At 37.1% G+C, this 23,187-nt stretch overlaps 4 protein-coding genes across 7 annotated transcripts; 1 reads left to right on the top strand and 3 right to left on the bottom strand.

Annotated features, from left to right (window-relative positions):
- The first annotated feature begins 8,552 nt into the window (after positions 1-8,552).
- LOC114515641 lies at positions 8,553-13,832 on the top strand. The gene is made up of 6 exons (XM_028534938.1): positions 8,553-8,934; positions 9,288-9,447; positions 11,058-11,251; positions 11,377-11,521; positions 11,915-11,980; positions 12,973-13,832. Exons 1-6 carry the CDS (start codon positions 8,776-8,778, stop codon positions 13,752-13,754), a joined length of 1,506 nt encoding a protein of 501 aa, XP_028390739.1. The 5' UTR covers positions 8,553-8,775; the 3' UTR covers positions 13,755-13,832.
- A 3,048-nt stretch (positions 13,833-16,880) lies between these two features.
- On the bottom strand, positions 16,881-19,043 carry LOC114515643. Of its 2 annotated transcripts, none has more exons than XM_028534941.1 (6): positions 18,855-19,043; positions 18,640-18,708; positions 18,486-18,555; positions 18,317-18,385; positions 18,054-18,241; positions 16,881-17,634 (listed from the first exon to the last, which is right to left on the bottom strand). In XM_028534941.1, the coding sequence occupies exons 1-6, from the start codon at positions 18,922-18,924 to the stop codon at positions 16,961-16,963; spliced, it is 1,140 nt and encodes a 379-aa protein (XP_028390742.1). In that variant the 5' UTR covers positions 18,925-19,043; the 3' UTR covers positions 16,881-16,960. The 2 variants fall into 2 exon arrangements, with proteins under 2 accessions (XP_028390742.1, XP_028390743.1); XM_028534942.1 differs by having other exon boundaries at positions 18,090-18,241.
- A 3-nt stretch (positions 19,044-19,046) lies between these two features.
- On the bottom strand, positions 19,047-19,870 carry LOC114544884. The gene is made up of 4 exons (XM_028563380.1): positions 19,783-19,870; positions 19,597-19,705; positions 19,354-19,437; positions 19,047-19,235 (listed from the first exon to the last, which is right to left on the bottom strand). Exons 1-4 carry the CDS (start codon positions 19,803-19,805, stop codon positions 19,047-19,049), a joined length of 405 nt encoding a protein of 134 aa, XP_028419181.1. The 5' UTR covers positions 19,806-19,870.
- A 221-nt stretch (positions 19,871-20,091) lies between these two features.
- LOC114515648 lies at positions 20,092-22,652 on the bottom strand. Of its 3 annotated transcripts, XR_003686212.1 has the most exons (6): positions 22,002-22,652; positions 21,767-21,875; positions 21,431-21,656; positions 20,574-20,623; positions 20,277-20,361; positions 20,092-20,198 (listed from the first exon to the last, which is right to left on the bottom strand). XR_003686212.1 is itself a non-coding variant. In XM_028534947.1 (5 exons), exons 1-3 carry the CDS (start codon positions 22,488-22,490, stop codon positions 21,589-21,591), a joined length of 666 nt encoding a protein of 221 aa, XP_028390748.1. In that variant the 5' UTR covers positions 22,491-22,652; the 3' UTR covers positions 20,092-20,198; positions 20,277-20,361; positions 21,431-21,588. The 3 variants fall into 3 exon arrangements, 2 of the variants coding, with proteins under 2 accessions (XP_028390748.1, XP_028390749.1); XM_028534947.1 differs by lacking the exon at positions 20,574-20,623; XM_028534948.1 differs by lacking the exon at positions 20,574-20,623 and having other exon boundaries at positions 21,551-21,656.
- Positions 22,653-23,187: the final 535 nt, after the last annotated feature.

Raw genomic sequence — 23,187 nt, 5'->3', positions numbered from 1 at the left:
CACGTATCCTGTAGCCGGGTAGCGACTGGGCACCCGTGCAAGCGCGTCGAATAATAAAGGAGAGTGACCAACTCACTCCCCGCCAGTGGTCAGCCACGCCCCAAATATAATATGCAATATAGGTAATGAAAGAGCGCCTTAGCAGGTTGACAATGAAGAAACGCGAATGTATTTGTGAAAAGCATTTGACTTCCAACGACCAATGGTACGAATTTGAGAGTCGGACATCCCCTGCGCTGCCGCGTACGAAGCCGCACCGATGCGAAAACTATGACCTTTATAGCGAGCAGAATCGAGACCGCACAAGTGAATTGTTGCGGACAGCTGATTAGCGAATGCCTCACGTGTCACGGAATTTCCTTCTGGCGTTACAAACAGAGCACCTTCTCGACTGCCCCGCATGGCAAGATAATCGAGAAGCAATGCAATGGGGCAACACGTGGGCTGCCGGTTGATCGTCAACGTGAAGGGACGTTGATTGTAACTATGCTTATAGTTTTGGAAGGTTAATGTCATACTAACAACCCGGTTGCTCGAATCACGAATGGTCGCGAGCTGATTGAATTGCAAAGGCTCAGGTCCACCTCTTTTGTGGGTAGTAATTTCTCCAACCCTCAGGAAAGCAAAAAATGCCAGTGAGCACATGGCTTTAAATTGCGTGATCTGATAGTGCGATCCCGCTGTGCGAGGTGTGATATCGATGATGCTCTTGAGGATTGGTAATGTGATAGGCAAGCGACTATCTAATCGCGCGCCGGTTTTTCCATAGCCTTTTAACATTTGTATTACAAAAAACACTCGCGTTGGGTCAGGCAGTCCTGACAATTTGTGAGAGTAACCCAAGGCTGAAACGTATGTATTAACCGTAGACGCAGCGTAATTGCGTTCAAAGAGGTATGCTATAAATAACGCTAAAGTTGCCGGCATGATTGGTAAGCTAAAAGAAGCCGTCTGAAACAATACACTGTGGAATTGCGTAAATAATTTCCATGCACGAGTATAGGTAGGAATTGAGGATAGTTGCAAACTAGAGGTTGTCAAATATGCAACTATATCGGCCAGTTTTGAGGCTGCAAGCGCTGGGGGATGTCCGTGGGGAAACGACGCATGTTCGCTGGTGCCAGTTGCTGGAAAGTGTGAACCTGCAAGCGAGACAGACAATCAGCTAATTTGTTTTTCACACCTGGGATATGTTTAGCCTTGAAAAGGATATTGTTTTCGAGACACACAAGCACCAGTTGACGGACAAAGACCATTAAAGTTTTATCACGACACGTTTGTTTGTTAATAACATGCACGAGTGCCTCATTGTCAGTAAAAAACAAAATGGAGTGATTGCGCATCTTTTCGCCCCATAAACACAAACTTAGAACGATAGGAAAAAATTCTAAGATAGCAATATTACGATGTCGCCAACTGTCCGGCCAGCGCCCATAGCACCACGCAGTGCCAAAGATTGCACCGAAACCAATTGCGCCCGCCGCATCAGTATATAAATTTAATTTGATCGAATTACACCACGTCTCGTCGCGGAAAAAGGAGACCCCATTAAAAGAAGACAAAAATGTATGCCAAATGCGTAAATCGGCCTTAACGTCGGAACGTAATTTTATAAAATGCGAGGGGCGTTTTACTCCCTTTGTTAGATCGTAGAGTCGCCGTAGAAATGCGGTTCCTGGCGTCACTACGGTAGTCGCGAAATTGAGCATGCCAATCAAGGATTGAAGTTCCTTAAGTTGAACTTTCTTACGCAGTAAAAATCCGTTAATAACATCCACGCATTTGACAATTTTGTCCCGGGGTAGCCGGGCTTCCGAGCGAATTGAGTCGAGTTCGATGCCGGCAAATGTTAAAATGTTGGATGGCCCAAAGGTTTTGTTCGGTGCGATGGGAATGCCGAGTTGGCTACATAAATATATAAATCGATCTAAATTGCGTTTACACTGGTCGTAAGAATAGGAAACAAAAAGAAAATCGTCCAACAAATGGAGAAGTTCGTCGATTTTAAGTTTGTTACGAGCGATCCATTCGATTGATGTGCTAAACATCTCAAATGTTTTACATGAACTGGAACAACCCATTGGCATGCAACGGTCGTAATAGTAAAGGCCACGCCATTGAAACCCGAGCAGCGGGTAGTCATTGGGGTGGATAGGTATAATTCGAAAAGCGCTTTTAATGTCTGTTTTTGCCAGAAAACAGCCAGGTCCAGCCCGCTTGATAAGGCGTATTGCATCCGCAACAGTAGCGTATTGGACATGAGTGTTTTCAGCGGCGATGCCATCATTTATCGAAAGACCTTGAGGATAAGACAAGTGATGAATCAGCCGAAACTCGCCTGGTGCCTTTTTGGGCACCAGCCCCAGTGGTGAAATACAAAATGTCGCAAATGGTCGTGACCGAAAAGGCCCGGCTAGCCTGTTGGCAGCCAATTCCTGTTCCAGTTTAATGTCAACAGTTTGAGGATTTTGCAAAGCCGAAATTAAATTCTTTGCTATTAAAGATGATCGTTTTTTATCAAAATGAATTGGAAAACCCTGAGAAAAGCCGGAAATCAATATCTTTACTAAGTCAGAATCGTAGCCAGAAAGCATCTTAACCAGAGGTTGGAGCTTTACTGGCGTTGGAAGCGGATTTGGCTGAGCGGTCAACGTTGGCGTGCTTATGCGTAGGGCGACGAAAAGTACATCGATTATGGCTATGGGACCCTTTGCATTTAAAACATGCATGTTGAAAACCACAATTACCCGCGCAAAATTGACCACGGTGGAATTTGAAACAAAAACCTGCGGGGATTGACGTGGGCTCAGATTTACGATTCGTTCGGTTAACGTTTTGCACCGCGGAAGGCGGTATTGCCTTACTAGCATACTGGGAGCGGAGCCACAATTCCCCGTGAATGGAACCCCACGGCACCCCGTTCAGTTGAGTTTGCCGCAAGTATCTAAAATTTTCGTCATAAAAACGCCAATTTTGGCCGCGGCCAGCCAAATCCCTAATAGTTTGCCCGTATTTCATGAGGGCGGGGGCCTCATGCGGGTATTTTTGAGTATAAACGCCAACGAAAACGTAAAATGCCTGTTGCCAGTCCTCAATATGTGAGATTTTTTTCGGTTTCGACATGGGTTCAAGGCAAAAAGACGTCGGAAGTCCGGTCTCGGACGGTTGCAATGAAATTTGATATTTGTCATTGGCGGGATTGCTCAGCAAGCATCCGAAATCGACGTACTCCTCACTCCAAATTTTCCCCTTAAGTTTAGCCGAAACTCTAGAGTCAATTGGTAGACTCGATGAGAGGAAAACCTGGGTTGGAATTACACTATGATTATCTACATTAACAGAAGGCAATGACTGGGGCTGACCTGTGATTTGTGAGTGAGCCGCAGTTATTGCGTCGTTCACCATACTTGAAGCATGACTTGCAGACAACTGCATTGGCGGTGCACGTGGTAGGGCTTGCTGGTTTTGCGCCAGTTGTTTAGTCACCTCAGCTGTCACCGTCGAGACTATGGAATCGACAAGGCCGGGCGGTAGCTGGACTGGAGCACTTGGTGTTGGAGCCGTTGGTAGTTCTGCGGCGTGTTGCGGAATCCGTGGCTGGACATTGAGTGGTGGTGTTGAAGTAATAACATTAGGCGCACATTGAAAGAGAGTGGAGTTAAAACACAAACTTTGCTAGCTGTTTGGCCGTAAACGTCAAACTAAAGGTCTCTAATAACCAAAAAAGACCCTAAATAATCTATTTCAAGAAACAACACAAGAAAGAAAGAGAAAGAGAAACTATTTAGATTTATTTCAAAAACAACTGCCCTCTCTATTTTAATAATGAATTCCTTGTGTGGTGGGTACATAATATGGGACATGTGGGACAATTGGTCGAACAATCATGGAATAATTCATTCCAAAATTCATATATATCTATATATATATATATATATATATATATATATATATATATATATATATATATAATATATTATTTTTGAAAGACTAGCTTAGCTACTCGGAGTTTCACGCTATAAAGCGATCATCAGGCTAATGGCAGGTCTGGTTGCTATTCTCTATATTTACATCGTGATATAAGGTGTCGAATTACGTGTCTACATTTCGTAAAGAGTTCAGAGCGTTTGTTCAGCAGTGTTCTAGTTTTGTCTTTCATGATATGGAGTTTCTCCTCAAGGCAGAGGTTGCATCTTCTTGAACCGGCTTTGTAGGCTGGGACAGTTTTCAGTAGGGACCATGAAATCGAAAAATCTTTCTTAGCTTCCTTCAGCTTCCATATGTGTTTCGACAGTTCCGTCTCCTTGGCATACTTCTTATTCGCGAAAGATTTTGCGTGATTTCGGTAGCGTGTTTTGAAAACGTCCGCAGTGACTCCGATGTACCTGGCTGGTGGATCGTTGTTGCGCGTGGACACTTCGGCTTGGTAGACTACGTTTGATGTGAGGCATTTACCTTCAGCTGGGCATTTTTCCGGTAGTCTGCAGTTGCATTGTCGTTGTTTGCTTGTGTCGTTTGTGTTTGCGTTTGTCTGTTTTGTGTGTTTGTTCAGTATTTTCTTGTTGTGTTTGTTTATGAATGAGCGCATGTTGTCAAGACAGCCGTAGCTGATTCGTACGTTATGTCGATTGAAAATTTTATGGAGTTGATTGGAAGGTGGGAAGTGTTTGTCTAACAGATGTAGGAATTGTTGTCCGATGTTCGTTTTTACGTTTTCGAATAAGGGGGGTTATACCAGATTATATGGCGATGCCGTTTACGTTTTTGCGTTGTGTTGCTGCTGTCGATGTCTACGTTGTTGGTTGGTTGCTCGTACGTAAGTGTTGCGTCGTAGTTGCTTTGTCTCAGTGCGTTGTTGTACAATTGAGACGCAGCGTCAAAAGTTGTTTTGTCGCATGATAATTTGTTGATTCGCTTGTTGATGGATGATGGAAGTTGTCGTGTGATAGCGGGTGGGTGATTGGAAAGGCGGTTGATGTATAGTGGGTCGTCGTTGGGTTTTCTGTAGGGTTTGTATGTTCCGTTAGCCAAGTCAAGTGTGACGTCAAGAAAATTTACCCGCTTCAAGTTGGCCGTGGCGGTGATTTTCAGCCCGAAATTCGAGAAAGTTTTAGTCAACTGTTTTCTGGCTTTGTCACATAATCTGCCTGATGTAGTGCGTATAACGGCGAGGCCGTCATCGCGGTACAGTCCGACGTTCTCCAGTTGCCCTTCAAGTTTATTCAAGATGAATAGACCGACGAGTTCGCAGATTTCGGCCCCATCAAAACTTCCCATCGTGACATCAAAAGCGTTTGCGGCATTCGACTTTGTCCACGTTTGGTTGTTGTTGAATAATAGTGATTGTCTGGCGTGCTTGATTATTTTGATGTCCTGATCACTAATTTTGGAAAACTGTTTAGCCCAAGCAATTGCTTGGGCTAAACAGTTTTCCAAAATTAGTGATCAGGACATCAAATAATCAAGCACGCCAGACAATCACTATTATTCAACAACAACCAAACGTGGACAAAGTCGAATGCCGCAAACGCTTTTGATGTCACGATGGGAAGTTTTGATGGGGCCGAAATCTGCGAACTCGTCGGTCTATTCATCTTGAATAAACTTGAAGGGCAACTGGAGAACGTCGGACTGTACCGCGATGACGGCCTCGCCGTTATACGCACTACATCAGGCAGATTATGTGACAAAGCCAGAAAACAGTTGACTAAAACTTTCTCGAATTTCGGGCTGAAAATCACCGCCACGGCCAACTTGAAGCGGGTAAATTTTCTTGACGTCACACTTGACTTGGCTAACGGAACATACAAACCCTACAGAAAACCCAACGACGACCCACTATACATCAACCGCCTTTCCAATCACCCACCCGCTATCACACGACAACTTCCATCATCCATCAACAAGCGAATCAACAAATTATCATGCGACAAAACAACTTTTGACGCTGCGTCTCAATTGTACAACAACGCACTGAGACAAAGCAACTACGACGCAACACTTACGTACGAGCAACCAACCAACAACGTAGACATCGACAGCAGCAACACAACGCAAAAACGTAAACGGCATCGCCATATAATCTGGTATAACCCCCCTTATTCGAAAAACGTAAAAACGAACATCGGACAACAATTCCTACATCTGTTAGACAAACACTTCCCACCTTCCAATCAACTCCATAAATTTTCAATCGACATAACGTACGAATCAGCTACGGCTGTCTTGACAACATGCGCTCATTCATAAACAAACACAACAAGAAAATACTGAACAAACACACAAAACAGACAAACGCAAACACAAACGACACAAGCAAACAACGACAATGCAACTGCAGACTACCGGAAAAATGCCCAGCTGAAGGTAAATGCCTCACATCAAACGTAGTCTACCAAGCCGAAGTGTCCACGCGCAACAACGATCCACCAGCCAGGTACATCGGAGTCACTGCGGACGTTTTCAAAACACGCTACCGAAATCACGCAAAATCTTTCGCGAATAAGAAGTATGCCAAGGAGACGGAACTGTCGAAACACATATGGAAGCTGAAGGAAGCTAAGAAAGATTTTTCGATTTCATGGTCCCTACTGAAAACTGTCCCAGCCTACAAAGCCGGTTCAAGAAGATGCAACCTCTGCCTTGAGGAGAAACTCCATATCATGAAAGACAAAACTAGAACACTGCTGAACAAACGCTCTGAACTCTTTACGAAATGTAGACACGTAATTCGACACCTTATATCACGATGTAAATATAGAGAATAGCAACCAGACCTGCCATTAGCCTGATGATCGCTTTATAGCGTGAAACTCCGAGTAGCTAAGCTAGTCTTTCAATAAATATATATTATCGCTCTGCCAGTAATGGTATTGAGCGCTCTCCAACCATTGTCAAGTTCTGTGATCTTTTTGTTACAGTCAATTATTTGGATATATATATATATATATATATATATATATATATATATATATATATATATATATATATATATATATATATATATATATATATATATATACTGTCGTTGTCAAAAAGGTTGTCCTGAGCAAGTATATGTATATATCGATCACGTGACATTATTATGCATCAACACGCGTGGCCGGCGTGGGGTTGTACAAGCGTGTTAATTGCGAGTTCGAGTATAGCAAGGTGAACGATTAGAAAATGCCAAGACCATATTCGGATAATTTAAGCTGGAGAATGGTTTATCAACGACTGTTCTACGAAAGAATCATCGACGAAATTGCAGCACAGCTATTTGTTTGTTCAAAAACCGTCTATCGTACTCTCAGCACCTTTTGGAACACTGGTGATGTGTAGCCTTGCCGTATGGGTCGCCCAACAGCGAGCATATCTTTATTCCCACACGAAGAATATATTATCATGGACTGTTTACTGCGAACGCCGCAAATATAGTTGAATGAGATAACAAGCTATATGTAAACCTCTTCAAAGGATTCAAATCAGGACTTTCGTACATGCACTCGTTCTACAACTTCTTGAACATGATGTGTTGGGTGTTTATCTGTTAACAAATATGCATAGTATTAGTTTTAGCAGTTGCATCTTTGGGCATCAACAAGTTTTGTTTAAACAGATATTAATAGATCAAAACATGATCACAAATTCAGTCATCCCTTGAGACATATGTTAAAACAGCGAATTTGCATTAATTATATTCAAATCTCAACCATAACGAGAACGGATCGCGGGTTTTCCCCATCAAATCGATTCATAGCTGGTAAAAGCTGTTCGTCAAGGAAATGGATAAAGGAGCGTGTTTCAAATCTTTCTTCAGGATTCTTTAACAAACGGTTCGCAAGAAGTCCATCACACGATATTGCCGAAATAATGGAATAGCGCGGTGTCCACCGTGCATAGCTATAGTCGCTCACAATGCAACAGGCGGTATCCCACGAGCACTATATCCATATTGCCGAGCAATTCGTTCATCCTTAAAACGTAGAACCAAATAAATAAAAGATCTACTAGATTGTGCAATCCAGTTACAGTAAGGTATTATTTAGTACATACAATGCCTGTTTCATTGAGGAAAACAAGCAGGTTTGGGTCAAAAAGGCTGATTTCGGCCATGAATTGTAGCCCAATATTGTTTCTTCGCTGAAGGGCAATTCTCTGCATCTGAAAAAGAAAATCTGGCTTGAAGAGTTGATAAAGAACAACTAGAATCTTGTAATAAATTGGAAAAAGGTGGAATGGCTTGCGTCTTATTAATATAGTTGTATGATTTCCAGCGTGCGGTATTAAGTATATATTCCAACTTAAATAATGTCATAATGTTCGTACCTTTTTGCGTGTTATTCCAAGCCTATAGAGAGCTCGGCACAGTGTCTCCGGGCCAAATGCAGAGCCAGTAGCATTAATGATATAGCTTGCTATCTCATTCAACTGTATTTGCGGCGTTCGCAGTAAACAGTCCATGATGATATATTCTTCGTGTGGGAATAAAGATACGCTCGCTGTTGGGCGACCCATACGGCGGCTTCACATCACCCGTGTTCCAACACCCGTTCCGCGTGTTCTAAATCACATATATTGAGAATTCTAAGTTTTAGAACATCGGATATATGTGACATGGGATGATCATCTGAGCCATCTAACGCGTTCGCTGTTTGCTGTACTGGGAACGAGTTATTTTGTAAGCGCACAATTAGCATGCATATACGAGCGTGTATACATTCTCACGCGCATTCTTGCCCACTGTATATTGCGCTTACCTCTTGGACTCGTCAAAATTTCTAAATATTGCTGATGGCCACTAATTTTAGAAGCTACAAGAATTTGACGGATGATCAAAAGATCATTCTTAGGGCGTTTTATGACAATGGAATGAACACGACGGCAAAACATATGCAGGAAATAATACTGAGAGCTGCTGAACAAGCTGGGGCAACCTACGACCAAGTAAAGGTATGTACTTCCAAAATACCTTAAAATATATAAATATAGGATGCCTTGTATTGATTGGAACTTGACATGAAGTTCAAAGTATGTATATGAGCCAAAATTGTTATTAGACATTTGCGATTTTGACGTCTAAATAAATAATTTGCATTTTCAAAATGGCGACTGAAAGTTTATAAACTAATAAAGGCTTTATAAAGTTTATAAGGACTGTCACTGTTGTCAGTATTATGTGAACCAAGAGTCAGATACTTTATCTTTGGCGTTTTTAAATTTCCGAGTATTATACATATAGTACCACCTGGGTAGGTGTAAAGTTGTAAACTGTATTTCACAGTTGATACTGAAATTTTGTGTAGAAATGGATTGGAAATGAAAAAAGGAAGAGAAAGCTAGGTGAAAGTAGGACAGAAGAAAACAAGCATGAAGATTCAGATGACAATGTACTAAGAATAGGTCCTCCACTTAAAAGAGTAGCATCTGGCTACAACATATTTTCATCAAGCATGCTAAGTTCAGGTAAATATTAAATGCTTCCTTATCATCAGCAAAAATGTCATATACCCTTATCCATCCTTTATTTAACGCTCCTCCAGCAGTTTCTGCCCTCTAGCAACCCTCCCCTCACAGGCCTCAAAATAATGTTGGTCGTTATTCCATTATGTCTGATTAACTATGTATAAAAGTTACCAGTCGTGAATGCTTTGATAATGCTTTGATCAACTGTTAACATTTTTAAGTTATTACAAAATACTGTTGTTATAAAATTCAAATTACTGTTGTTATAAAATAACAGCTTGTTGCTTTTTGTTAAATGTCATTAATTGCATTATTGTAGGTACCCAGCTAATCTAATACATCTTATATATGAAAAATATTGTTTCTACTACATAGCTTTTTAATCAATTGTTTTTGCTTTTTTACTCTGATCACAAGTATGTCCAGTAAGTGAGTGAATCTGCCAGTGAACCTGCAAAATTTTATCTGTCAATAAACAGTGACTGGTGCCTATTTTTTGGGCCTGCCCTCTCAGAAACCATCAGAAAGATATAAGCCTTAAAGCCCTACAGTACAACATCTACCAGTATTTACCAGTGAAATCTAAGAGTGTCTTATCCAGACCAGAAGTTACAAAGACAGTTGTATAGTACTAAAATCATTCATGCTATTATGATGTTTACAATGAAGAAATGCAGTTTAAAATCACTTGCACTTGATTGAATCACTAGTACAAATTATTAGAGCCTTCAGTTACAAAAGGTTTCTGAATTTGACTTGTGCATGTTCACACTTTGCATCAAATGTTTGTGGAAAGTGATTGAAAATTGGCTGTTCTGTAAATCACTATCCTTGGCTCAATTACAAAAATTCATGTTATATTGCAATTTGTTCTGTATTGCATTCTTTCACTGTTGCCTGATATGAAAAATATCCTTCTGACTTTCAAATTCCAGAAAGGACTCTTCAAATTCCTCTAATGGTTTTGGTAACACATAGCCCCACACTTTAGATATAGTAGGTAGTTAAGGTATGTAATATAGGCCCCTGGGGGCTAAATTGAGAAAATATGGTACCTTGAAATATAGAATGATTCTTGAATAAATGTCATAAATGTTATTTATTATTCAGCAGAACAAGAACCATATGTGCATATTCCTACTCATAGTTTTCTGTGACTTTGTCTGCAATTTTTCATTAACCCCTGGAGGGGACATGGAGGCTTAAACATTTACAGCTTTTTGCAATCAGTTGGAGTACCTTCCTCAACGATTCTCAAACTTTTAATGTTCGGCTAGAATTTGAACCCATGCCACTGGCTTTTGTATAAACAAATTATACACTCCATCACATAAAAAATATGACAAATTTCCTGGAATAACAAGACTAGTATATGCCAAAGTTCAAACACTTTTATTTAATATGATACTCACAGAACATAATTTTATTTGTTATTGAGTTTTGCTTACCAAAATTTAGCAGTCAACTGGCTGTTTTATCTGCCATACAAGGAGTCAGGCTGCAATTCTAAGTATAATCTGTTTTATACCTCTAATTTATGTATGTGTCCCCTGCATCTGTTTAAAATAACAATGAAGTTAATGTATATGTTTAACTGCATTATGTTATAGACTTGTGCAAGGCTATTGATTCAAAATCGGAGAAAATGAGATTTGTTTCGTCACAATGGCAAGCTCTTAGTGCTGAAGAAAAGAATGATTGGAAGAGCAAAGCCAAGCAGGTTGACAGAATACGTCCACTAGAACTGGGAGAAGACGAAAGACGAAAACACATTGCCAAGACAAAAAAAAATCTCATGAAAGAGGTATGTAAAGTAGATGAAGAATAAGGAATATGGTCAATTAATTCACTGCTTGCATTGCTTCTCAAGATGGTGAGGAGACCCAAGTGGTAAATTTCAATTCAATTTATGAAGACTTTTTTTTAAAGATTTCTTATCTGGAAAACCTGGGATGCGAGGTGGCTGTTGTGATGATAGAACCAAGTGGGAACATCAATCAGCATGGTTCAAACAAAGGTGTTCAGTTTCTCATGCAAAACGAAGCAGTGGCAATAAAGTTCATGGAATTCTTTGGTAATTTATTAAAATGTACTGTAGATTAATTTAGCTTATGCCTATCAGACAATAGTGACTCCAAACAAAATAGGCGTTTTACCAATTCAGAAATTCAATTTTATACATAATAATCAATTTTCAATTTTATTAAAATGTTGAAACATTCAAATTCCTACTTTATTAAAAGTTGACATGTAGAAGCCCAGTAATATACGGTAATTTACGGTAATTTATTAAGTTTGTACCTTACAATTTTAAATACAATGCAATGGAGCATTTGGAAAATTGATTGACTATATTACCTGGAGTTTCCAGTGTGTTTTGTTTGTACTACTTTTGTTGATACTGTATTGTTGGTGTCATAGTTGTTGTAGTGTACATGTAGTAAAGTAGTCAACATTAATTCCACAGATCGCCCGGCGGAAGACAAACAACATACCCGTGCCGATGTCCAGAATCTGTTCAACGAGAAATATAGTAAGTGTTTTGTATAAACCACACTTATTTCCAAAATAATGATCGCTTGTGTGAGAGAGGATTGCCTACACGTGTGTACTGCTTGTAGATTGATATCTTACCATGGCTTTTAATTATTTATTTTGTATTGATGAACTAAAATATAGCTAATTTATAATTTATATGTTTAAGGGACTTTTGTTTGGTCATAATGGAGTAGTAAATACAATCATTGACAAAAATATTGTGACGAGCCGTCGCCCCCCCCCCCTCCCTCAACCACACCCTTCCCACACACCTCCCTCACCAACACTTCCAAATCAATGTTGCCTGGATGAAAATGCTAGAGTATATCGCAGGCAAGATGCGCTAAGGCTTCAACATAACAATTCAACATTGATTTGGGGGAGGGGGGTTATTTGAGCAGCAATACTGTCGGCAAAGTTATTTTATATACTGTAAATTACAAGCACTTTTGTTGAACATTACAGCGAAATTTTTCAATGATTGTACATTATATTGTGATGATTTCTTTCACTGCAAAATAACTCACACACTTTGAATTTACATCACATGAACTATCCAATGGTTGAAAGTACATTGGTAGAATTGGTATTATTAATATCCATTATATGGAATGATTGCGGTACAATAACAAGACATTAGTTACATAATTGGAAGTAGAAAGAAACTATGGAAGAATTAAATAAACTAGAAATAAAAACTATACAAAATAATTATTTTAAGGAAAACTGTAAACAATCGATTTGAAGTTCTAGGCCTATTGACTTTGGTAGTTTCTGAACTTTTTACACTTTTAATAACTTTATATAATGATAGATTAATATTTTTTAATTGTAAAAAGCCTTTTGTAAATTTATGATGTAATTTAACCTGTCGGTTACATTATACAGGTAAATCTGTCAGGTACATACATGTACATCATCAACTTGTTAACAGATTGCAATAATCGGAAAGACTTACAAAACCTTCCGTCTCTTATTTTACTTTAGGTGAAGCATGTGGGATTCCTGGCAGTAGAGTTCCTTACAAAAAAGGTGGTTTTACAGTTACTGGACTGCCTGAAGGAATTATTTTTAAGAAGCCGCTCAATTATGGAAGTGATCAGATAAAGAAAGTAATGATGAATGCGGAAGAAATTATCTTTCACATCACACGAGAACGAAACATAAACGATTCAAAACTAACCCATGACCCACTGGCTAGTACATCTGTACCATCAGACATTCAGAACTTGCTTTCTAAAATTATTGAGAAGGAACTGATACCTGAAGTCGTTTCTGGCAAGTATTCAATAGAAGAAAAAGATTTGGAGGTTAAGGATTTGCAAATTACCGAACAAGAATTTCAACATCTCACTACCAGGTTTCGAAAGTACTTCACTGAAGATGGCTGGAATTCCCTGAAAGGAAACTATGAAAGTGCTTGTAACCATGAGGGTTACATAATACCAGTCTATACCGAGTCGGATAAACCGTACTGGCTGTTCTATTATCCTGGAAAAATATCCAATTTGCTAAGTCTGGAACCAAATGCCGAAGTTTGGGGCTACTGGTTGAATCAGACAAAAGAGCAATGGCAGTATGAGTTAATATTTTCAAATAAGAAAATGTCAATCAATGCCATTAACATCATTAGCGTCCAAGAAAATGGTTCATCTGAACCAATTCTTCTCAGACGAAAGATCGTTCTAAAGAGAAGGAGTCAAGTTGTTGTGTGCCAATCATTCCATGATAGAGTCATTGCGTGTTTGGAAAATTATGGATATGTGTGAATAAGTTTTAATAGTTATTGTTGCATTGAAACTATATCTGACTGCGTTCATTCACTCTATTAAAGGCTTATTACGTTACATTTGCATTTGTGTTTGTAATGATTCGTCAACGCACCTTGACCTTGTCATCATCAGTCATCTGGACACATGCATAATGACATGCATTTAATTAAAAGTTCACCTGCAATAGAGCGTATTTTTGAAATGTGAAGTCATCAAATTATTTTGCCTTATCTATTTGAAAGCTGTTACCTCAAAAAGTTTCCGACAAAAATTCTATCACATTGCCCGCTATTTCTTTCGGCTGCTAGAATGTATTAATTTATGTGCAAACCGGACCAAACCAACAACTGCAGTCTAATGAATCCTGGTAGTCGCATTTTCCGTTACCAACTATGAAAGGTGTACATGCATGGTTTGAAAAGGCCCCTTTAGTTTCAAATTAGAACAGATCTCATGTTACACTACGATGTTTATATCCATCTAAAATAGGTTCTTACCCAGGAACTGCCCGCCTGTATTCTAAAAGCTCACTAACACTCAAACTCATTGAGTGGGAGATCTTAATCTTCTCATAACGTTTCAATGGCGGTATTTCCAGCCGAACAGGGGCTTGATTTTCAGTGATTTACCTTATATCTTTCCATCTGTTCAGAAAAAAACTTTCTCATTGATCAGCATTAACGAAATTTATATGTCACACTCGATGAGTATGAGTGTGAGTGAGCTTTTTGAATACAGGCGTAAGTCTCTTCTAGTTCACGTCCAATCATCATGAATTTCTCAATAACTCACAGTTCTTTGCTTTAGTTCTCTATTTGTGCAAAACCATCTCATAATGATGTTCAATTACTGTAGAGAGTTAAAATTTCAGATCAATTGAGAGATTGGAAGTGTACGATGAAAAAATAGGCTTAGCTTTTCTAACTTAGGTGTAATTATAAGGTGTCAGAGCAGATCATGCGTAATTGAATTCAAACTTCACGAAGGAATTACTGCTTGAAACTTTGCACAACTATTTGTATCACAAAAATTCTACACAGTTAAAATTTCAGCTCAATTGAGCGATTGGAAGTAGGCGATGAAAGAATAGGCTCAGCTTTTCTAACTTAGGGGTGTAATTAATATAGGGTGTCAGAGCAGATCATGCGTGCTTGAATTCTAACTTCACGAAGGAATTACTGCTTGAAACTTTGCACAATTATTCGTATCACAAAAATTCTGCACAGTTAAAATTTCAGCTCAATTGAGAGAATGGAAGTGCGCGATGAAAGAATAGGCTCAGCTTTTCTAACTTAGGGGTGTAATTAATATAGGGTGTCAGAGCAGATCATGCGTGCTTGAATTATAACTTCACGAAGGAATTACTGTTTGAAACTTTGCACAATTATTCGTATCACAGAAGATGATACACAGTTAAAATTTCAGATCAATTGAGAGATTGGAAGTGTACGATGAAAAAATAGGCTTAGCTTTTCTAACTTAAGTGTAATTATAGGGTGTCAGAGCAGATCATGCGTGATTGAATTCAAACTTCACGAAGGAATTACTGCTTGAAACTTTGCACAACTATTTGTATCACAAAAAATTCTGAACAGTTAAAATTTCAGCTCAATTGAGAGAATGGAAGTGCGCGATGAAAGAATAGGCTCAGCTTTTCTAACTTAGGGGTGTAATTAATATAGGGTGTCAGAGCAGATCATGCGTGCTTGAATTATAACTTCACGAAGGAATTACTGTTTGAAACTTTGCACAATTATTCGTATCACAGAAGATGATACACAGTTAAAATTTCAGATCAATTGAGAGATTGGAAGTGTACGATGAAAAAATAGGCTTAGCTTTTCTAACTTAAGTGTAATTATAGGGTGTCAGAGCAGATCATGCGTGATTGAATTCAAACTTCACGAAGGAATTACTGCTTGAAACTTTGCACAACTATTTGTATCACAAAAAATTCTGCACAGTTAAAATTTCAGCTCAATTGAGAGAATGGAAGTGCGCGATGAAAGAATAGGCTCAGCTTTTCTAACTTAGGGGTGTAATTAATATAGGGTGTCAGAGCAGATCATGCGTGCTTGAATTATAACTTCACGAAGGAATTACTGCTTGAAACTTTGCACAACTATTTGTATCACAAAAAATTATACACAGTTAAAATTTCAGATCAATTGAGAGAATGGAAGTGCGCGATGAAAAAAATAGGCTTAGCTTTTCTAACTTAGGTGCAATTATAGGGTGTCAGAGCAGATCATGCGTGATTGAACTCAAACTTCACGAAGTAATTATTGTTTGAAACTTTGCACATCTATTCTTATCACCAAAAATGATACACAGTTGAATCAACATAATAATTACTTCAAATTTAATTATAATAACTTGTAGGTACACCACGTAAGTATTAAATACTGCAAAGCTTTCGGTCCGTTAACCCGGACCTTCATCAGTGCAATTACTTGAATACACGTTTGCGCGTCACTTAAATATCATGTTAGTCGTGATTAGTTTGCTCGCGCTATTAATTAAACGGTTTCATTTAATTAAGTTCTAATTAATGCGCGCGCCCTAGACAAGTATTTGACGGTTAACGGACCGAAAGCTTTGCAGTATTTAATACTTACGTGGTGTACCTACAAGTTATTATAATTACTAAAGTCGCCATGCAATCATACAAGAAAATTATTACTTCAAATTTCTTAATTAATTTAACTTGTAGGTACCCCACGTAAGTATTTAACACTGCATTAAACTTGCTGTATTTTAAAAATACTTAGGTGGTGCACTTACACAAGCTAATTTAATTATTGATGTCACCAAGCAAACATACAAGAATATTATTCAAATTTCTTATTTAAAAAAACAACAGAGCTATATTCACCAACAAGAGACTATCACTTCAAACACAGTGAATTTTGAGCAATGAGGATGCAGGAAAAATCAATAGTCACCTGGAAATTTATACTAAAGCGTAATATGCGAGGGACAAATTATTTCAATTGTTTTAATAATTTAATTTAATATTTGTTGTTATATAATTTTTTAATTTTTCTTTTAATAAATTAAAACATGCATGTTTCCACACATTAGACGGAGACTATGCTTGTGCACTAAAAATAAATCAGATTGTATAGACAAGATATATAATTAAAAAACCTATTATGTACATCAAACATCATGCAAAATGATACAGAGAGCTTTGCATTTATTTAGAAATCCATTTCAGATTCATCTTCAACCTCGTCATCTGAACTGTCTAAAATTGACAATATCTCATCGTCCTGTTCTTCACTCTGTTCCCTTTGGTCATCTAGTTGATCCAAGTTCTCGAAAACGTGTTTGGTAGAGGGCATGGTGCTTTCATGACTCCATTCGATTTTTGGAATGGACGATGATACATTATCTGGTAGGTGATTGCCAAACGTTGCACCAAGAACAATTAGTTTGTTTTCCTCTTCCAGAATCTTTCTTTGAAGTATGCACCGAATTCCTCGAATGAGTACGGTTGATGACGAGTCATTGTTGTCCTTCAGCCATTCTAAAAAACTTGACTTTTGGGTTTGGTGATACGTAACAAGCCTACACATTTCAGTTTTCAAATAACTTGTTTCCTCCTTGCATCTTTCGATGAAATTATGCAAATCTATTGCGCTTTTCTTCACAGAATATGGAACTTGATCCTCACTCAAAGTGCTTTCTCTGAAATCCTTATATAGGTCGGATTCTGGATCTTTTACCTTGTCAAACTCTAGCTCTTCTGGCAACCCAGTTACATTGTCTTTCCAAGCAGCAAGGCTAGCGTTGTACTTTTCAACAACTACTTTAGCAGAATTCGTCCTTTGTGTTATCTGCTTAGAAACTTTCTCTGCAATTGCTTGGCCGTCTATTAATCGATAAAAAAACACAAACGAATGAGTCATGTCAAACTTAGAGTGGGAATTCCCATTTTAAATTAAAGCTCATCATTACAAATGAAAGTAATGTCGATTCATAGGATACGGCACACCGTGAATAAACATGTTGAAAACTTAAAACAGTTTTACCATTGCAGTATTAGCATACGAACTTCAACTTCCATTATAACATATGACTACTAAAGGGGTCGTACGCGTCTACGCGACGCAAGCCTTTTTAATGTTTACATTATTTTGTTTTGCCTTCATTTTGAATAAAAGGCAGTTTATATTGAATCACTAGTCCGCTTAATTGATAATTATATGGTGCCAACCTAAACTAAACAACCAAGCATAATTCTTGGATCATCAAACGATCACAATTTGAGTTATAGCAAAAAAAAAATACCTGCATATTTTCGCTTCAAATTTAATAAGAACATACGTTCGACTGCAAGTGAGTATAATTTTTCTAATGCTTGGTTTCGCCTATCCCGAAGAACAGACAATGCTGCCACGTTGAATTTCTCCTCGCCCATTCTCCATCTTGGGTGAACCTTGTAGCTTTTTTCAATTCCCATGACAATTTTTAAAATCCTGAAGTTACATAAAGGTATATATGACTTTTAACACCAAAAACAATTCTATTCGGTCGCTAGTTCCAATACTTACGCTTTCTTCCTCTTTACAAGCTCGTTTATGGTTTCATGATTTTCAGCTTCTGTTGAAGCAATGCCTTGTCTGTAGCATACCATTATAAGTATTAGAAAATATTTTGTTAATTAAAAATAAATGAACAATCAGCCAGGAAATGCACAAAATATATCATTATCAGTCTAACCTCAGTTCCTGCAAGAAAACTAAGTTCTGTACGTATTTAGCCTCCCACGACATGGGCGATGGTTTTCTCTCTACAACATCAACAGTTTATGATAATATTACACATCTTGTTACAAATGAACACGGTATTTCCTTACGTTATAATTGGTACATACTGCCTCTCATTAACAACATATTCTCTTCTGCTTTCATCCAAGAGTTAATTACATCAGTACCATAGGAAACTGAAATTGAAAGACTTTTCTATTATAACGTAATTCGACCTATGACAGCACTATGATACTAACACTTACATTGAAATTTTCCGCATATACAAAAGCCTCATCCAATAACTGTTTAATACTATCAAATGTTAGATAAGATGTTCTACCTTTTAAATCTGAAAAGATCTCCTCCAACTGTACTACTGAGTTTTCCATTAGTTTCTTTGTTTTTTGCATTTTAGACAACAATGCCGGACCTGTGGGGAAAAATCAAGCATTGAATTACAAATATATAGTCGCAAAAAAATTACCAATACTGTAATGATATTGGTGGCATAAATCCACCAAGGCAGAAATATTCAACTAGCCAAACTGTAGAAGACATGTCTTGCATGGTGAAGAAGCGCATCTGTTAATACGTCAACCCTTCGACCAGCTGTCATTTCCTTTGTCATTGATGAAAATCCTCTGAGGTAAGACCAAAGTCTTTCAATTCCTTCACCGTCAGTAAGGCCAAATCCCTCCTTTCTTCTAGGACCAAAAGCAACCTACATTTCGGGAAATTCTGAGATAAATAACAACATGCGACATACTGCATTACTGCACCTAAGAATGACAATTAAATTTTTGATAACAAAACCGACAACTTCTAAACCATATATTGACCTGGCAAGAAGATTTATGTCCATATGCATGGAAAACAGGAATTGCCAAGTCAATGCGTCCAAGAATGGTATGCTCTTCGTTTTTCTATCAAAAATAAAAATATATGCAAATGGATATTGAAATTCATATATAATAAATATTCAATACATGTAAAATTGCACATGAGATTACATCTCCAAATGACAGAACTTTACTTCTTCTTAGAATTTAAACTGTAATCAGGCAGCTATGCCTATACCTTACCTTTAGGTGGGCAGACAAAGTACATGCAATGTCATACATTATTTTAACATCAGTATCCTCATCATAATGACACAGAAGCTTTTTAACCTCATACACTGAATATGCTATCCTAAAATATACAGTATGTTGCACTAAATTACTATCAACATGTACACTTGCACTTTAATTTGATGACTGTTTGCTCACCTTTCTCCATGTTTGATACTCATAAATCCCCTTGGGTATTCATGTCTGCATACTCTACCAAACACTCCCTTCTCGTCAAAAAGCTTATTTCTTCCTTTGATCGTAACATGTTACTAACCTCACCAGATTTAAATTCATTGCAATCCTAGGAAAAACAGTGGATTCTTCTATAATATGATAATATTCAACAAAACTACTTTTTACAGTACAATCACCAGTAACCACTTACAGTAGGGGCTTGCTTTGCCTTCTTTGAGTTGTCATCAACAAAGCTATCGACATCATCCTGATTGGCAAAAAAATGTACCATTGTGTCTGGCAGGTAAAAGATTCGCACCAGCAGACTTTTTTCTCACAAGCCCAAAACATCCATCCATGCACTCAATGGCAACATTCTTGTCAGTATCAGTTTCACTCTACAAAATTATCACAATATGTTAAATACAAAAAGGAGAATGTGACATAAAAGAAAAAATACCTGTGGAGTTCTATACCTGCAAAGGACATAACGGGCAAACATTGTCAGGTTTTTGTTGCAAGACAAATTGTTTCATTGTTTTGAACAAATGTTGGTGATATCTACATAAATAAAAATATTATTGTTGGTATTGTAAATATATATATATATATATATTATATATATATATATATATATATATATATATATATATATATATATATATATATAGAATTGAAGTTTAAAATTTATCATAAAAAGTTGCAAAAACAATAAAATAAAATATTTGACAGAACAGTACTGTGTCATGCAGTTAACCAAAATACGCCCCTACCTAAATTCATCAAAAGAATCATCATTCAATATTTTATAGAGATTCTTAACCTTAGAAAACCAAAAAAATATATAATGTATGAATAAATTTATTTATCTATGGTATATAATTAAAGTGTACCATATATGACATAACATTGATTATTTTATAACACAAAAGAAATCTTTAATATGTTTCACATGTATATATAACTTATTTTCTAGTTTCTCACTTCATTTCATGGTTTGCTAACGAGACATTCCAATTTGTGTGATATGTAAATAAGTGTATATTTGCACGTCCACTAATTATGAAATTTTAAACTTCGCTCGGAACATGAGTATCTGCACTCTGTAGACTTTATAGTTACTGTATACTAGTTAGCTGGCAACCAAACTAACATCATAATTAGTAGGCAAATATAATTTAATGTCTTATATATCAAACAAATTGAAATATCTCATTAAAGCTGGAATCAATAATATGTAATAAATTATAGTTATTTTCTTTATCTATTTAATGCCCATGGCATGACTCTAGTATTTTACTCTGGCTAACCCTATATGATTTTACTTGTCCAATGGAGATTCCAAGCATCAAAGTGTTAATAAAACAGTCAAGTTATTGTCATTTAGAGCATTTAGAGTTTATATAGTTAATCCCATGTCATTTTCACACAGATAAATATTACACAGTATATAATATTTATACTTGGTATGCAGTATGCTATATTATTATTATATTTTAATCAAGAATTGTCTATTTAGAAAATATAAAACATAAAGTATTTGGAAAGGTTAGGTGTCAAGAATTTGTTCTGAATGATGTTGAAATAGCATGGAATTACTCAGCTTCAAATGTATAACAAAATAACATACCCAAACAGGAAGCATATTGGACTTATTGAGGCCCAACACATCACAAAATTTCTTTAACGATACATGGCATTCCAATAGAAGTGTCTCAGCAAGTGTAACCAACTTAAAATGAAATGCAACCTGAGGTCTAACAGCTGATCCTGGCCATAATTGGAACTTTACAAGCTAAGTGTAACTGCAGCATCTTCACAGTTACAAAAGTTGATCCATTTCAAGTGTTGATGCCCTAATAAAAATGCACCAAAGGAGAAACTTACAGAACTTTTCTCACAATTATTTTAGGACTGAAAACAAACTTGAATACAGTTATCAAATCCACAGTACCAATAAACCCACCTTTTTCATCAATACAAATAATGTTTTGTGCTTGTGCAGTTGGACAATTTCTTTGGTGATCAAGAGTCAAAACACCATGATTAACAAATAAAGGAACAAAACAACCATCCTGAGAAAATAAGCAACATTAATTTTTAAACAGTTGGGTCTGGGGTAGGGTCAGTTCTGAATATGTAATATACATATAAAAGATATTGAAATATGTTATATTTTACGCCAAAAACATCACACGCACCTTGAAAATTTCAAGTAGGTGAAAGACGTTGCGTTGTTCGTGGATAGTTTTCGCGCAGTTGATGCAAAACAACTGTCTAGGACCACAATCCACGCAGCGACAAACAGCGAAGTTGTTATGGCACTCGATGCACATTATACTTTCGTCACAAAAAGCTTCTTCCTCAATGCGTGCTTGCAAAAGAGACCCCCTCACATCTTCCCAACTGTGATACTCTTTTACCCGGCGCAAGTGATATCGTGAAAGACTAGAAAAAGCTTGGTCATCACTTTCATGGCTGCTATTTATATCGTCGATATTTGAACCATCAACATGTTCTTCTTCCATTCCCGTTGTGAAAGACTTCTGCTTACTCGAACTTGACTCCTGAGAAATCTTGCAATAGTTCTTTGAATTTAAACGCACATGTCTTGTAGTTTTTTTTCCCTTTGTTGACTGCGTATTAACGCGAATTTTGCATGCCTTAAAACGCTTGCAAGAATCCGCCATTTTGGCGAACTTCTATTTAGAATTTATAATACGCAATAATAACAAATAGCTCGTTCCCAGTACAGCAAACAGCGAACGTGTTAGATGGCTCAGATGATCATCCCATGTCACATATATCCGATGTTCTAAAACTTAGAATTCTCATTATATGTGATTTAGAACACGCGGAACGGGTGGTTCCAAAAGGTGCTGAGAGTACGATAGACGGTTTTTGAACAAACAAATAGCTGTGCTGCAATTTCGTCGATGATTCTTTCGTAGAACAGTCGTTGATAAACCATTCTCCTGCTTAAATCATCCGAATATGGTCTTGGCATTTTCTAATCGTTCACCTTGCTATACTCGAACTCGCAATTAACACGCTTGTACAATCCCACGCGTGTTGATGCATAATAATGTCACGTGATCGATATATACATATACTTGCTCAGGACAACCTTTTTGACAACGACAGTATATATATATATATACATATATATATATATATATATATATATATATATATATATATATATATATATATATATATATATAAATATATATATATATATATATATATATATATATATATATATATATATATATATATATATATATATATATATATATATATATATATATATATATATATATACATATATATACATATTGTACCGGGAAATAAAAAATGTATATAAACATTTTTGTATATATATAT

The sequence above is a fragment of the Dendronephthya gigantea genome, unplaced genomic scaffold, assembly GCF_004324835.1.
Source record: "Dendronephthya gigantea isolate DGI-Jeju-01 unplaced genomic scaffold, DenGig_1.0 000004F, whole genome shotgun sequence".
NCBI classification, from domain to species: Eukaryota; Metazoa; Cnidaria; class Anthozoa; order Malacalcyonacea; family Nephtheidae; genus Dendronephthya; species Dendronephthya gigantea.
This window is presented reverse-complemented; position numbering and strand designations above follow the sequence as displayed.

Excerpts from the sequence above, each read along its gene's own strand:
- LOC114515641 (XM_028534938.1), top strand. The coding sequence starts at position 8,776 with ATGGCCACTAATTTTAGAAGCTACAAGAATTTGACGGATGATCAAAAG. Across the intron at positions 11,252-11,376 it reads AAAAAAATCTCATGAAAGAG|ATTTCTTATCTGGAAAACCT; the intron begins GTATGTAAAGTA and ends TTTTTTTTAAAG. Across the intron at positions 11,981-12,972 it reads TCTGTTCAACGAGAAATATA|GTGAAGCATGTGGGATTCCT; the intron begins GTAAGTGTTTTG and ends ATTTTACTTTAG.
- LOC114515643 (XM_028534941.1), bottom strand. The coding sequence starts at position 18,924 with ATGCAAAAAACAAAGAAACTAATGGAAAACTCAGTAGTACAGTTGGAG. Across the intron at positions 18,709-18,854 it reads GATCTTTTCAGATTTAAAAG|TTTCCTATGGTACTGATGTA; the intron begins GTAGAACATCTT and ends TTTCAATTTCAG. Across the intron at positions 18,242-18,316 it reads CTTGTAAAGAGGAAGAAAGC|GATTTTAAAAATTGTCATGG; the intron begins GTAAGTATTGGA and ends ATGTAACTTCAG.
- LOC114544884 (XM_028563380.1), bottom strand. The coding sequence starts at position 19,805 with ATGAGTATCAAACATGGAGAAAG. Across the intron at positions 19,438-19,596 it reads CTTTGTCTGCCCACCTAAAG|AAAAACGAAGAGCATACCAT; the intron begins GTAAGGTATAGG and ends TATTTTTGATAG. Across the intron at positions 19,236-19,353 it reads GACATAAATCTTCTTGCCAG|GTTGCTTTTGGTCCTAGAAG; the intron begins GTCAATATATGG and ends CCCGAAATGTAG.
- LOC114515648 (XM_028534947.1), bottom strand. The coding sequence starts at position 22,490 with ATGGCGGATTCTTGCAAGCGTTTTAAGGCATGCAAAATTCGCGTTAAT. Across the intron at positions 21,876-22,001 it reads ACCTACTTGAAATTTTCAAG|GATGGTTGTTTTGTTCCTTT; the intron begins GTGCGTGTGATG and ends TTATTTTCTCAG. Across the intron at positions 21,657-21,766 it reads TATTTGTATTGATGAAAAAG|GGCATCAACACTTGAAATGG; the intron begins GTGGGTTTATTG and ends CATTTTTATTAG.